The sequence below is a fragment of the Sturnira hondurensis genome, unplaced genomic scaffold (genome assembly GCF_014824575.4).
Source record: "Sturnira hondurensis isolate 20B ecotype Veracruz unplaced genomic scaffold, ASM1482457v3 Scaffold0004136, whole genome shotgun sequence".
Classification (NCBI taxonomy): domain Eukaryota; kingdom Metazoa; phylum Chordata; class Mammalia; order Chiroptera; family Phyllostomidae; genus Sturnira; species Sturnira hondurensis.
Window position 1 is genome coordinate 5,763,849 of NW_028076767.1, and position 14,728 is coordinate 5,778,576.

A 14,728-nucleotide genomic window follows, 5' to 3' on the forward strand; every position below is an offset into this window, starting at 1 on the left:
GAATAGGGAATTATTTTTAATGGGCGTAGACTTTCTGTTTTAAAGGATGAATAGTTATGGAGACAGATGATGGTGATGATCACACAACGTAATGAATGTACTTAATACCACTGACTGTACACTAAAAAATAGTTAAGATGGAAAATTTTATAATTTAAAAATTAAAAACATCCTGTTAGAAATATCCATTTGTTCAGATATATGCTGGCTGCCTGCTGTAAGCAGAATACATTGTTACTTGTACTACTCAGCCTCCATGTGTTCCAAAGCAAATCTGAATGGCTGGAAACACTCTTTTTTTTTTTTTTTTGAAAGAAGGACAAAAACAGACTGGCACATGTATTCTTTATTAAATCTTACTAGTATTCTTTAATGGACACACACATAGATGAGTGGGCTACAGTAAAGAAATCTTGTTTTTATGAGAGTTAAGAAGCCACTAAGATACTTCCAGATATCATCTTCAGTGATGCTTCTTATCTTTATTCTGGGACTCTAGGAAATACTCAGCCCCTACAGCTACCACAAATGCAGCAAATCCCCATTTGAATCCTTTCAATAATGCACCAACAAAGGAAACATTGTTTGCAAAGCCACCTGTGTATCTCCAGGCTTCATTGCTAGAAGAAAAAAAGGAAAATTATAATCACACACAACTATGTACATAATTGAGTAAAATACATTTAATTTTTACCTTTCTTTTTAAGATTTTATTTATTTATTTTTAGAGAGAGGAAGGGAAGGAGAAAGAGAGGGAGAGAAACACCAACGTGTGTCTGCCTCTCATGCATCCCCTACTGGGGACCTAGTCTGAAACCCAGGAGTGTGCCCTAAACTGGGAATTGAACCGGCGACCTTTTGGTTCACGGGCTGACACTCAATCCACTGAGCCACACCAGCCAGGGCTAATTTTCATCTTTCTAACAGACATAAATGCAACCTTGTAAGATAATCTAAGTGGACCATAGCAGGAACCTTTCTGTGGGATAATTAGATCTCTATGCCCAGGTTTCACATACAAAATAGAAGAAAAACACTTGATTTCACATTCACAATCATAATGCCCAGGATTTTACAAAATTCTCAAATGTAAAACTTTCTTTGACCCTATGCATCACAGGTAAGCTGTGTGGCTTTGCCCATACTAGTCATTACAGCATCATGGAGAGAGGTAGTAGTCAGAGCGTATTAATCTTTGCTCTGCCACCTACACTGGATTCACAATCTTTTAGGGTGAGCAACTTACCTAACCTCTCAGGGTTGGTTTCCTCTCCTACTCAGTGATGATTACTATCTACCTTATAGTGTTGTTACAAAGAATAAACAGGGTAAAGAATGATATATTTTGGCACAGAGAGTATGTAACATTGGACATTATTACCACTGCTAATAAATTTCCCTGTCATAGCAGTTTGAGCTTTAGAAGACTGACTTCCTACTCTGGCAATCATTCTTCTGAGTACCCTAAACAAAGACATAAACAGATGTCAGAGACTTCTAGTGGAAAAAAAACTTTTCTCTCACAGCTGGGGATAAGTGAGTGGAAATAAATCATGTTATGAAGAATAAAAGCCCTTAACTCTAAAGATCTGACTTATTAGAAAATATGAGAGCTAACCAAACATCATTTAGATACCAAAATCAGACAAAGACATTAAAAGAAAACTACAGAGGATATATCCCTCATAAACAGAGACTCAAATATTCTTAACAAAATTTTAGAAAATTGAATCTAGCAATATATCCTGATGAAATAGGATTTACTTCAGGAATTCAAGACTGGATTAGTTTAATCTTTAGTTTAATCATTGAAAATCAGTAAGAGTAATTCATCATATTAACAGAATAAAAAAAACTATGTGAGCATCTCAATAGGTGCAAAAAAGAATTTAACAAAATTCAATACCCATTAATAACAACAATAATAATAATAGCAACTCACAGTAACCTATGAATAAAAGAGAAATTCCTCAACTTGACTAAAGGTATCTATGACCAGCCTACAACTAAGATTATACTTGGTGGTGAAAGACTGAATACTTTCCACCAACTAGGACAAAAGCAAGAACGTACATTTATACCACTTTTATTCAACATTATACTAGCAGCGTTAGCCAGTAAAATAATGCAAAGAAAATAGAAATTAAAAGTTTATAAATTGAAAAGGAAGAAATAACACTATATTTGTAACACAAAATGATCATTTAAGAAGTCTAAGGAATCTATAAAAAAACTGTTAGAACTAAAAAGTGAATTTAGCAAGGGAATATGACGCAAAGTCAGCATATAAAACTCAATTGTATTTTTATATATTAGAACAATTAGCAATAATTTATAATAGTATAAAATATGAAATAATTCAGGATAAATTTAATAAAATATGTACAAGACTTTATATAAAGTAATACAATAAAACACTGCTGAAAAATTGGAGGGTCTCAATTGTCAATGAACTAGAAAATTCTACAGTGTTAAGATATCAGTGATCTTCAATTGCACTATAGATTCAATGAGATCCCAAATAAATACATTTGTAAAACATATCTGATAAAGGACTTAAATATTAAAAACAGAGAGAACTTTCATAATTCTAATAAAAGGCAAACACCTTGATAAACAAGGTGTGTAAACCTTTGATCAACAAATGGGCAAAAGATCTGAGCAGCCATTGCACACCCCCCAACACACACAAAGCACAAATGACAAACACTGGGAAAGATCACTATGATCATCAGTCTTCATGGAAATGCAAGTTAAAAGCATAAAGAGGTATCATATTCACTAAAATGGCTAAAGTTAAAAGACCTTTAATACTAAGTGTTGATGGGGACATGGAACAATGGAAATACTCATAATATTGCTGGTGGGAATGCAAAATGGTACCACCACTTTGGGAAATAAGTTTAGCAGTTTTTTAAATGAACATACACACACTTATTATATGAATTCCACTCTTATGAATTTACCAAAGAGAAATAAAAACATTATGTTCACATACTTATATTTGAATAGTTATAGCATATTTACTCACAGTAGTCAAAAACTGAAAACAACCCAAAAGGCAATTAACTGATGAACTGTAAACAAAATGAGGTATATGCACACAATGGATATTACTCAGAAATAAAAAAAGAACTACAAAGTTAACAACATGCATAAGTCTCCAAGTCATTATACTATGTGAACGTGTTCACGACAAAGACTACATACTGTATGACTGCAACTGTATTAAGTTCAGGAAAGGGAAAACTATGGGTACAAAAAGCAAATTAATGGTTGCCAGGAGCCACAGGTAGGATGACACTGAATAGAAATGGGGCAAGAAGGAACTTTTTGGGTTGATACAAATAGACTCTATCATGATTGTGGTGGTGGTTACATTATTGTATACATTTGTCAAAACTCATGAAATTAAATACTTAAAATGGGTGAATTTTACTGTATGTAAATAGTTCAATAAAAATGATTTCAAAACTTTAGTGTAAAAATCATTTTCAAAGATTTTTTAAAAAGAGAAATACATCAAAAAAGAAAGATACTGATTCTCTATGACAAATTCTTTAAATTCTGAATTATTTAATTATCCTTACCGGGCCCATGGATCCCTTAGCCCTCGTGCAGCCAGCTTCTCCTGTACAGTTTCTAATGGTGTCCCTTCTATCTTCCATTGTTTATAATCTGGAAGTTCCATTTTACTGTGACCATGTTCATGTCCATGTTCATGTCCATGGGCCATGTCTATAGAAGATTAATATAAGAGAGAAATAGCTCATTGTAGATATTAAATAACCAAGTTTACTATTATTTTAAAAAGAGAACCAATTCAAATACTTGAAAATTCAGAGTTGAAATTTTATAAAATAACATATAAAATGTTATAAAATAGAGCTGCTATCTCCTGGACTTGGTAGAGTTGTCTTGTGTAATAGGTGTCCTGTAGGGCCCAGTGGCACAGCGTCCCCAGTCACCCAAGCTGGGTGCTCCAGATGTGCCCCTCTGTGGGCTGTGTGCACTGTCCTGTTGTAGCTGAGCCTTGACTGCTGTTGGCATCACTTGAAGAGATTAATTCCCAGACTGACTGGCTGGGAGGACCAGCTGTGACTACAGCAGAGGAGCTACTGTGCTAGAGTTGATCCTATGGAACAGGGCTTGCTTCAGTGGGGTTTTGGTGCTCATGGAGTCCACTGCCTGAGCATGTGGCCTGTGGTGGTGGTAGTTATAATACTGCATGGTCTGAAGCTGTCCATGGGGTATACCAGCTCTGGGGCCTCCCAGCCACGACGTACAGTCAGTCACCACCTGTGTCCTGCTGGGGCAACCTAGCATGAACTACAGAAGGATCTGCAGATGGCTGCTATTTGTGCTGGGCTTGGAGGTGCCCAGGAGGACACCTGGCCAAGCTGCAAACCAAGGCCAGGTGCCTCCAGTGTTGAGCCTGAGGCCACTTAGCAAGAGGTGTGAGGTACACAGAGGCTAGATGCTGCTTGTTTGAGAGGTTTTAGGAAAGTCTGAAGCTTGAGTTAAGACAGGCCCATTCATGTGAAAATCCACTAGAAACAGCTTGGGTGGGTCTGCAAGTCTGGTGGAGAGTTATCTCAGGGATTTTTCAAGTTGGAGCAAACAGTGATAGCCGGGTTGATGGTGCCCACCTGCCAGCTCTGTGGGGAGAGGGTTCATCAAAGGAACAATGGCTCCTGCCAGTGCTTTTGTCTGGGAGAAAGCTGTCCCTGGTGCCTTTGAAGCTGTTATCCCAGTGCCAGAGCTTAGGAAGTAAGATTTAGCCTGTGTGCGGGCCCTTTAAAAGGAACTGCCTCAGACTCCAGCAGCACTCTGTCTAGAATTCTCGCTGGTTTTACAGCCAGAAGTTATAGGCACTTCTCTTCCCAGCACTGGAACCCTGAGCCTGGGAGCCTAGTATGGAGCTGGGACCCTCTGCTCCTCAGGGGGTAACTCAGGCTGAGATATCCCTCCTGATTTTTATCTGGGGCTTGTAGATATACGCCCAGCCTGTTCTGTGTCTCCATCCCTCACACCAGTCTCGATGCGGCTTCTTATTTAATCTAGTAAGACTTGCATTCAGCCAGATTTCAGGAGGTCTGAATGATGGTTCTTCTGTACTTTATGTGTAATTTCGATGTGATTGCAGAGGATGGGAGTATTGCATTTATCCACGCCCCCATCTTGGCTGGAAGCGTCTCCACTTCCTCTATTTGAAACATCTTACTAGCATTATTGTATAGATAATATAAAAACAAACTTCAGCTCAGTACCCAGTTAAACTGCTTTGAATTTCAAATTAAGGGGGAATAAATTAATAATGCTACACTGTAAATTTATATAAGGTTAGCAGTAGCAGTTCCATAATTGCTGTTCTCCAGAAATAAAGCCAAATCAAATAATTATTATGTTTGCATTTATAAATATGAACAGGTCCAGTAATAAGGCAGGATTCTTAAACTGCATTTTAGAAGATAATGGTAATCATTAGACAGTGTATACTAATATATTATGTAAAGTGCTCATTTCATTAAACAATATTTCCCAGAATATAGGAAAAAAACTGTACATACTAATTCTGACAAACTAATATTTAATACTTATATCTAAAGACATGTTAAGATATCACAAAACATTACCTTGATGATTTTCACATTTAAAAGAGAATAAAAACCAATATCCACCAAACACAAGTTAAAATTACAACATTCATAACTTTGAATGAAACATTTAATCAATTACTTCATTTTTTAAAAATATTTTATTCATTTATCTTTAGAGGGGAAGGGAAGGAGAGAGGAAGAGAAACATCAATGTATGGTTGCTTCTTGTGCATCCCCTACTGGGAACTGGCCCCTGCCAGGAACTGGCCTGCAACCCAGGAATGTGCCCTGACTGGGAATCGAACCGCGATCATCTGGTTCCCAGGCCCCCCCTCAATCTACTGAGCTACACCAGCCAGAGCTAATTACTTCATTTTTATTTGGTAGATTCAATAATACAAAGGGAAAAATTACAGTTTTAGATTTCAGACTGACTTTTGAAATTCAGTACCATATTACAAAAAACTTTTAGAATGGTTTAATAACAATAATAATGCCTTGGCTTCTTCAAACCATGTTTTAAAAAATATTTTAAAGCAATGTTTCATTCCAAAAATGTTTGAAGAGATTATCTGCCTTATTTTGGCAAATGTCAAATCTAGAATATTAACCCTAATTGAGTATCAGTGTACTTAGAAGAGAATACAAAACAAACATCAATTTTTTTGACAAAAATAGTTTGATTTTGAAAATAAAAATCAAAACATTACCATAGTATGTCTCAATTTTATATCACTATGCTCAAAATATTAAGTAATTTGGAAGATAAATCTTTTGAAGAAAACATGACAGTATACATAATTTTCCCTAAACAAATTTTCTTTAATAAATGTAATGTGTTTTCTCTTATACCTAATTAACATATTTCAGTACTAAATAGAATATTTCAATGGCCTTTCAAAAAGTTGAACAACACTATTTGCAGAAAACTTTTCATTTCCTTTAAAAAATTATGTCTACTTCAGAACAGCCATAAATAAAACAATCTACTTGTTTATCCTTACCACTTGAGGGACAGTTTGGAATTCTACTTAAGTGCAGACTTTGGTGCTACACAGATCTGGCATTAAAACCTGGATGCACCACTAACTGCTGTAAAACTCAGGGAAAATCATTTAATCCCTCTAAATTTCAGTTTATTCATATAACATGAGGATAAAAGCTACCTTGCAATAGTGTGAGAAACAGAGAAAGCACATCGTGATGTGCCTTTCACTTTCACACCCTGGTGGTGAGAATATGACTTAGCACAACCCCTCTGAAAAACTGGCATGACCTAGAAAAGCTGAGTGAACATTTGAATGCCTTATGGCCTAGCAATTCTACTCCTCAGTATACATATTCTAAGTCTGCACCGGCTAGTATGGTAGCCACTAGCACTTGAATGTGGCCAATGCAATTGAGGAACTAGACTTTTTATTTCACTGTAATTAATTTAAATTTAAAAACAGATTCTCAAATTAGTTATTGAAAAATATATGGATTTATTTTATCAACAGTAAACTTCATAAAATAAACAGATCAAGTGTTTATATTTGTGAAAATTTAGCATACAAACATATTCTGCAAGTATAAATTACATCAACTTGAAAACAGTATGAAGAAAAAATACCTCAATCACTTTTAACACTGATTACATTTTAAAATATTTTGAGACCTGGCTTGTGTAGCTCAGTGGATTGAGCACGGGCCTGCGAACCACACGATCTTGGTTCAACACACTACTCTAGAGAAACTCTTGCAGGTAGATATCGATATATTTTATAAGAATCTTTTAACCACACTGTTGATGGTAGCCCCAAACAGTAAACACCCAAATATCCAACAATAACTGATTAATTATAAAATAGTCCCCCAAAGAATATTAGAAAATGAAAAACATGCAACAGTATGAATGCACCTTGCAACTATAATAATGGGCAAGGGGTGAGTCATAAAAAATGCATATACTTTTATCCCATTAATATAAATTGAAAAACCTAACACATTTTTTAGGAATGCATCAGATGGAAAATTAAAGTAAAAAAGTAAATGTTTATCAAAGTCAGGATGGTAGTGGTGGAGGAGATAAAATCAGAGCTCTATAGGGAGCTTTTAAGGTGGTGTTTTTCAACCTATTTTTAATTCTTGTACCCCAGAGGAGCTTTTCCTGGACAGTTGTTTTCCTTATCACATTCTCACCCACCTTCCCAATGAAATTTTAATGCCACAGACATATTGTATATGTGCGTATGCATTATGGCTCTTTGGAAGGGCATAAACCATTATAGTATCCAAGATTTCACTCCCCTTCCATCCTGGCAAAATCAATTTTCACCTGCTTGAAGGTCAATTACCTCTTTTGAGAATGCACGTTCTAAGTCATAGGCAATGCTTTATTTCCTAACCTGAAAGGTCATTTACACAAGCCTTTGCTTAATTATAATTCTTTAAAACATATGTATGTTTTATACATCTTTCTGTTATGTATACTTTATAATAAAAAGTAAAACTAGATAAAGTGACAAATTATGCCAAGGACTCAACAACAGGTGATTATTTCCAGTTCAGAGCTGTTCAAACAAGAATAGCAAGGAAATTAGTTTTAAAAAGAAAAACCTAGCTATGGCTAGTGTAGCTCTGTGGATTGTGTCGGGGCTGCCACAAATGGGTGGCCAATTTGATTCCCAGTCAGGGAACAAGCCTGGGTTGCAGGCCAGGTCCCCAGTGGGGACCACTGTGAGAGGCAACCACACATTGATATTTCTCTCCCTCTCTTTCTTCCTCCCTTCCCCTCTCTCTAAAAATAAATAAATGAAATTTTTAAAAAGAAGAAAAAGAAAACCATGTAATCATGAAATTTTAAAAAGCTATCTACTTATGTTTGGTGTGAACCTGTAAATTTCGTGAAGATCAACCTCCACTAAAACGGACTGGAATTCCTAATTAAGAATAAGAGGATGCCACTTCATTACCTGTAATTTTATGGCTTACCAAAGACTCAAGTATATATCTCATTTCCTCTCATTTTTAAAATTGTGCATACTATTAGAGCATTAGAAAATAAAAGACAAATGGACTTTTCCTGTCTTTTCCGGTCCCCGCATCTGTGTACGATGCAACTTTAAAACAGTACAAGTTTTAGAGTAAGTTACCACAAAAATGAATGTGACTTTGTACTCTACTTTTTTCATTTTAACGCTAGCCAAAAGCATCCGTACCAGAAGAATTTCACTTAAAATTACACATATCTGTGAGGCAGGCATTACGATCATTCCTACTTTATAATTTTTCGATATGAAGGCTTTATTCAATTCAAAGGTAAACCAAAAAACACGAGGTAGGGGAGGCAGTGCTGGTGGAAGGGAAGGAAAAAAAACATCTGGACTTAACGACCACAGTAATTCTGCCAGCATCGTTTCACAACCACCCTTCACCACCCCGGGACTTCACAGTTCTCTCCCGCTAGTTCTTCCATCTCCTTCCCTCTGGACCTACACTCCCTTATCACCCTTCTTTATTTAGCCTCTCCCTTTCTAAATTCCCCAGAATAGAGTCTCGTTCTTATTCGCATTCAAAAGATGTCCCACCGACTCTCTAATTTACCTGACAGCAATCTGACCTCTCAGGACATTCAATATTCAACCCTCCTGCTGGAGCCAAACGGAAGCGGAAGTTGTCATCTCGAGTACCTTTCGGCAGGAAAGCCAAGAAGTCATTTAACGTTCCGGTAAGGGATCACGGGTTTATGGAGGTAATGCGAAGGGGGTTGAAAGCCGACAGTGTTTCCGCACATCTGTGCATCCCTAGTCTAACTTCAAAAAAAAAAATAAATTGCGGAGGGCAGGAGGGCGTGAGAGAGGGGCTGTTTTCCTTGCTTGGAGACCGGAATCCTTAGCCACTGAACAGAGGGGTGGGCCTTGGACATCCTGCAGCCAATAAGTGAGGCTGTTGTTAGAGCTTGGACTCACCCAGTGGGTGGGCTGGTTATTGCGCTGCAGTGGGCAGGCGGCTGCGGGAGGCGGTGGCGGTTAGAAGCCAGCGACAGCGGGGTGACAGGTAGGTAGCTACGCTGTCTTTGGCAGACGCAGAGGGCTTCATCAAGAGGGATTTTCATCTCCTCCGGCTGCAGATGGGAATCTGCATATACAAAGAGGATCTGACGAGGGTGGTTTGGGGAGGTGGTAGCCGCAGTGTCGGTGGTTCCGGAACCTGTCGTAGACCAGGTAGCCGCTTGGGAGGGTCGTGGGGAGGAGAAGGCAGCTGAGGCGGGTGGAGGCTGAGCCCAGTACGGCGACTGGGGACTGGGGGTGCCTAGGCGTGGGGGGCTGCGGTGGAGCCAGCAACCAGGGAAGGGAGGCGGGAACAAGACAGTGTCGTGTCTTGTTCGTGGAATTTTTTGCACGAAGCTGAGATAAAAGGATGCGGCATTGCAGGCACCCGAGAGAAATCCTAGGCCTTTTCTCTAGGTGGGAAGAGGAAGCGAAGAAGAAAGATATTTGCTGGCCGTCAGATCCCTGAAACTCTTTATATATAACCCTTGGCTGTTATATACCCTAAAAAGCTACACGAGTACATTATATAACCCTTGGCTGTTATATACCCTAAAAACTAGGTTGTCCCTTTTGGAAAAGGAGATCCGGTAACCTATTGATGTGTCCGAATAGTTTTTTCGTTGGTTACAGAGAGCCCTGCAGGCTCTGTAAGCGTAGACGCGTGAAGGATAGGATAGTCACGAAGACCTTATCCCAAATATGGACTTAGGTTGAGAGATTCGTTAGTTTGAGATGAGCGTGGCCAGGTTCACGTTTTGTAGTTCATGAATTTATTTGTTTTGAGGGTCAAGGCTGAATACAAATACTTCTTTTTTCTCATCTTCAGGAAAGTGGGGAGCCTCAAAAATCTATACTGGGAGGTAAGTGCAGGTTGGAAAATGACTTGAAAAATCGCTGTTAGATTTTTACCCCTAGATATTGGGGATGTTAGAGGTCTGAAAATAAGGTGGTGGTCTAAATGGAGAAGGGGAATGCAAAAAAGTCATCTTTTAAGTAACTTCCTGTGTAAATCTGAGAAACTAGTTATGGATTATTTATTAGGTTTAAAAAGTATGCTTTGTGAACCTCTTGACTCATGTAAAATGTATTTACAGACATAAATAACTGAATTATTATGTTTTTTCCTGGGTTTTAATAATTCATTCCTTGCACTATGAAATGTACAATTAATATAAGAATTTCATTAAGCATGTTGTGGAAGAACAAATTACATTAAAAACTTGGTTCTATAGCTCACTGGAAAACAGTTTTAAAAGAAGCATTATAAATTGCTAAAATGTAAGCTGATTGAAGTGTTGCCTTTTACTTAGAAGATAAGGACTAATGTAGTATTAGCAAGTATACTATAATTTTCATTTTCTATTAATAGTTTATATTAGTGTATACCAGAACCTAAATCAAAAGTTTATTTATTTGTCTAAATATCATTTGGTAAGGAGGGGTGGATCCTTGGAGTTTATTTTAGTTTTGAAATGTTGGGAGTACTGCGATATTTATCAATGCTTTTGATTAAAATGTTGACACTTGGTGTTTCGTTGCCTTTTTACTTTTTTGCAAGGATAATACTATCTCTCAGTCACAAAGAATTCTTCTGCTTCTATTTTAGTAGTGTGAGTACCCGTGAACAAATCTGCTTCTATGTAGTGGTGCCTGTGTGTGTGTGTGTGTGTGTGTGTGTTCTTATTATGTAATCAGCCTACTAGAGCTGTCTTGGAGAACTAATGGCTGATTTTGAATGGCCAGTAGGTGTCATCGTAGAATGCAATAAAGTTGAACAATTGAGTAGGAAATTATCAAGTGATTCAAGAAACACTAGTCCAAGTTAAAATAATAATTGGCTGATTACTTATACAGCCAATTATTATTATTAATTATAATTAGGAGTCCACTTTTTTGCCTTTGTGATATTGTTTTATTTTATTTTTTAAAATGCGTTGCCCTGGCTGGTGTAGCTCAGTGGACTGAGCGCGGGCCTGCGAACCAGACAATCGCGGTTCAATTCCCAGTCAGGGCACATGCTTGGGTTGCAGGCCAGTTTCCGGCAGGGGCCAGTTCCCTGCAGGGGGTGCACGAGAAGCTACCATACATTGATGTTTCCTTCCTCTCTCCTTCCCTTCCCCTCTAAAAAGATAAATAAATAAAATATTAAAATATGTTTTATTGATTATGCCATTACAGTTGTCCCATTTCCCCCTTCATCCCCCCCCACTGCACACCCCCTCCCCCACCATTCCCCCTCTTTAGTTCATGTCCATGTATCACAAGTTCTTTAGCTTCTACATTTCCCATACTGTTCTTACCCTCCCCCTGTCTATTTTCTACCTACTTATTCTCTGTACATTCTTCCTCCTTCTCCTCCTCCTCCTGTGATCTCCATTTCTGTGGCTCCCCTCCTGATCTAGCTGTCTGCTTAGTTTGCTTTTGTTTTAGTTGTGGTTGTTAGTAACTGTGAGTTTGCTGTCCTTTCACTGTTCGTATTTTTCATCTTCTTTTTCTTAGATAAGTCCCTTTAACATTTCATATAATAAGGGCTTGGTGATGATGAACTCCTTGAACTTGACCTTATCTGAGAAGCACTTTATCTGGCCTTCCATTCTAAATGAAAGCTTTGCTGGATAGAGCAATCTTGGCTGTAGGTCTTTGGATTTCATGACTTGGAATACTTCTTTCCAGCCCCTTCTTGCCTGTAAGGTCTCTTTTGAGAAATCAGCTGCCAGTATGATGGGAACTCTTTTGTAGGTGACTGTCCCCTTATGTCTTTTTGCTTGTAGAATTCTCTCCTTCATTTTAATCTTGGCTAATGGAATTATGATGTGCCTTGGTGTGTTCCTTCTTGGGTCCACCTTCTTTGGGACTCTCAGAGCTTCCTGGACAGAGGTCCACTTTTCTGATACATTTCAGTATTGGAGCTCTTATAAGGAATTTGAAATAATGGCTATAAGGAATTTGAAACAATGACTGTGAGAGAGTATAATTATTTGCTCTAAAATGGACCTTGAAAGCTTATTTTTAAATCCAACTCTTAAGCCATCTTCACACCCAATAGATTTAGTCTATGTGATTGTTCTTAATACAGTTCTGGCATCTTATAGTAGTTTAACAAGTTTTAGGATAATTAAGATTTTCAGCCTGACTGAGCTTTATAATAGAAAAATGGATGCTAAATAATAAAAAAGCGATGATAGTAAGTAAAATGATGAAACATGAGCAGAAATTAATGAGTCCAAAAAAGTTAACAGCTGCACAAAATAGTGCTTTGTTATTGTTCTTTCCATGCAAGGACAGATGAATTTTTGTGTTTCAATGTCTATGGCTTCTTAGTTTTTTTGGTACCCGAAATAGCTTCTTTTTTACATTTTTATCTGGCTAGTAGACTATGTGCTTTTCTCAGAATGATGAACTGAACATTTGCTGTTGTCCAAAATGTGATACAATGGATTCTGGAGGGAGCTGGCCCAGAAAGCTCTGAAGGCGGCTTACAGCTGGTGCGATTACAGCCCCGTATCTGCAGAGCCTTCTACTGAACCCTTGTCACTTTGTAGCTCTGCTCCTTTTGCCTGCTATTGACATAATGTTAAACTAGAGTTGGACCTAATTCAGAAAATCTCTGTGAAAGTGGAGTTTATATATATATATATATATATTCAGAATAATCTAGGAGTGTTTTTAAACAGGCACACACACATCATCTCCACTGCCCTTCAGAATCTTAGTGGTAGGATGAATGTGAAGGAAGGTAGATACACATATTTTGAAGAAAAAAAATCTCCAGATGATATGGTACGTCATCGACTTCCACTTTCAGATCATTGATCTAATTCAAAGCTCTCTTACTTGTGCTATGAACCAGTAACAGTAGTTTTTGCTTGAGAGAAAGGGCTGCCAAATCTACCAGTATTTTTATAGCTCAATAAATTTTCACTCTTAAATGTCATAGCTGGGATAGATTTTCTACTTAGGAGCTAAAGTTAGCAGAAATAAAAATTTTGCTGAATGTTTTGGTTTGGATTAGTTTTTACTTGGCATTTAGCTGCTTTCCATAAACCAAGATAATTTCTTTCATGATTCAGACCTGTGCTAACTTGCATAGATATTTACTTATAAATATCAGGCTTCTTACTATGCCTCTCACTAGGAACATTCTAATAGTCTTCTTATTGGTCACCTTATTCTCAGTCTTTCTTTCCTCCAGGCCATTCTATAATGCAACCAGAGTACCAATCACATTGTGGTCACTTCACACAAAACTCTTTTAATGTCTCCCCATGGTACCTTCATACATTAATTTCTGTTTTTTAATCATAGTGGAATGAAACACTGGAGTCAGCATGACCTCCAGGATATTATAATAGGTCAATTAAAGATAAAAACAGAAAAATCTTAAGTAATTTTTCTCAGTTTCAAGAAACTATTAAGTATTGTTGTTTTAGAGTTTGTTTGGTATTGCGGCCTTATACACCATCCCAAAATGACCTGAGACAAAAAGATTTATTATTTTTCATGATTCTGTAGATTGGCTGAACAGGTCCTCTGTTGGTTTCATTTGCCTGCCCCATGCAGTTGGATCTACTTGGAAAGTTGACTGAGTTGGAAGGTCCAAGATATCCTCACTCACATGTTTGCAATTGGTCTTGCTTATCTGTTATTAAAGTGCTACAGTCTTCTCTGTGTGGCTTCTCATCCTCTAGTAGGCTACTGGCATCCTTATAAAGCTTCTCAGGGTAGTGTTCTCAACAGGTGAAGGTAGAAGCTGCAAGGCCTGTTTGAGGCTTAGGCTTTGAACTTATGTTAATATAATGGCCCTTTACCATATTCTGTTGGAAGGACCTCGGTCTCAACCAGTTTGGGCTGCCATAACAAAGTACCACAGACTGGGTGTCTTAAACAACAAACATTTCTCACTGTCCTAGAGGCTGGTAAGTCCAAGATCAAGGTACAAGAAAATTGTGTGCCTGCTGAGGGCCCACTTCCTTATTCTGTGATGTCTGTCTTCTCACTGTGCCATCACATGGCAGAAGGGGTAAGAGAGCTCTCTGGGTGCCTCTTTTTATACGGGCAGTAATCTCATTCAGGAGAGCCCTGCCCTTATGACTT

At 37.8% G+C, this 14,728-nt stretch overlaps 2 protein-coding genes across 7 annotated transcripts in view; one reads left to right on the forward strand and one right to left on the reverse strand.

The window, feature by feature from the left end:
- Positions 1-328: 328 nt before the first annotated feature.
- NDUFB3 (NADH:ubiquinone oxidoreductase subunit B3) lies at positions 329-9,462 on the reverse strand. Of its 2 annotated transcripts, none has more exons than XM_037043641.1 (3): positions 9,272-9,462; positions 3,591-3,738; positions 329-620 (listed from the first exon to the last, which is right to left on the reverse strand). In XM_037043641.1, the coding sequence occupies exons 2-3, from the start codon at positions 3,734-3,736 to the stop codon at positions 464-466; spliced, it is 303 nt and encodes a 100-aa protein (XP_036899536.1). In that variant the 5' UTR covers positions 3,737-3,738; positions 9,272-9,462; the 3' UTR covers positions 329-463. The 2 variants fall into 2 exon arrangements, with proteins under 2 accessions (XP_036899536.1, XP_036899535.1); XM_037043640.1 differs by having other exon boundaries at positions 9,186-9,272.
- A 98-nt stretch (positions 9,463-9,560) lies between these two features.
- HYCC2 (hyccin PI4KA lipid kinase complex subunit 2) overlaps positions 9,561-14,728 on the forward strand; it is a 71,038-nt gene continuing 65,870 nt past the window's right edge. For 3 of the 5 annotated variants that reach the window (XM_037043639.1, XM_037043633.1, XM_037043638.1), the window contains exons 1-2: positions 9,561-9,638; positions 10,461-10,494. The gene's annotated coding sequence lies outside the window, so the exon portion shown is untranslated. The other 2 variants (XM_037043634.1, XM_037043637.1) reach the window with 2 other exon arrangements.

Bases quoted from the DNA above. Each gene is read 5' to 3' on its own strand.
- NDUFB3 (XM_037043641.1), bottom strand. From the start codon at position 3,736: ATGGCCCATGGACATGAACATGGACATGAACATGGTCACAGTAAAATG. The intron at 621-3,590 runs GTAAGGATAATT...TTTTTCTTCTAG, and splicing joins CTAAGGGATCCATGGGCCCG to CAATGAAGCCTGGAGATACA.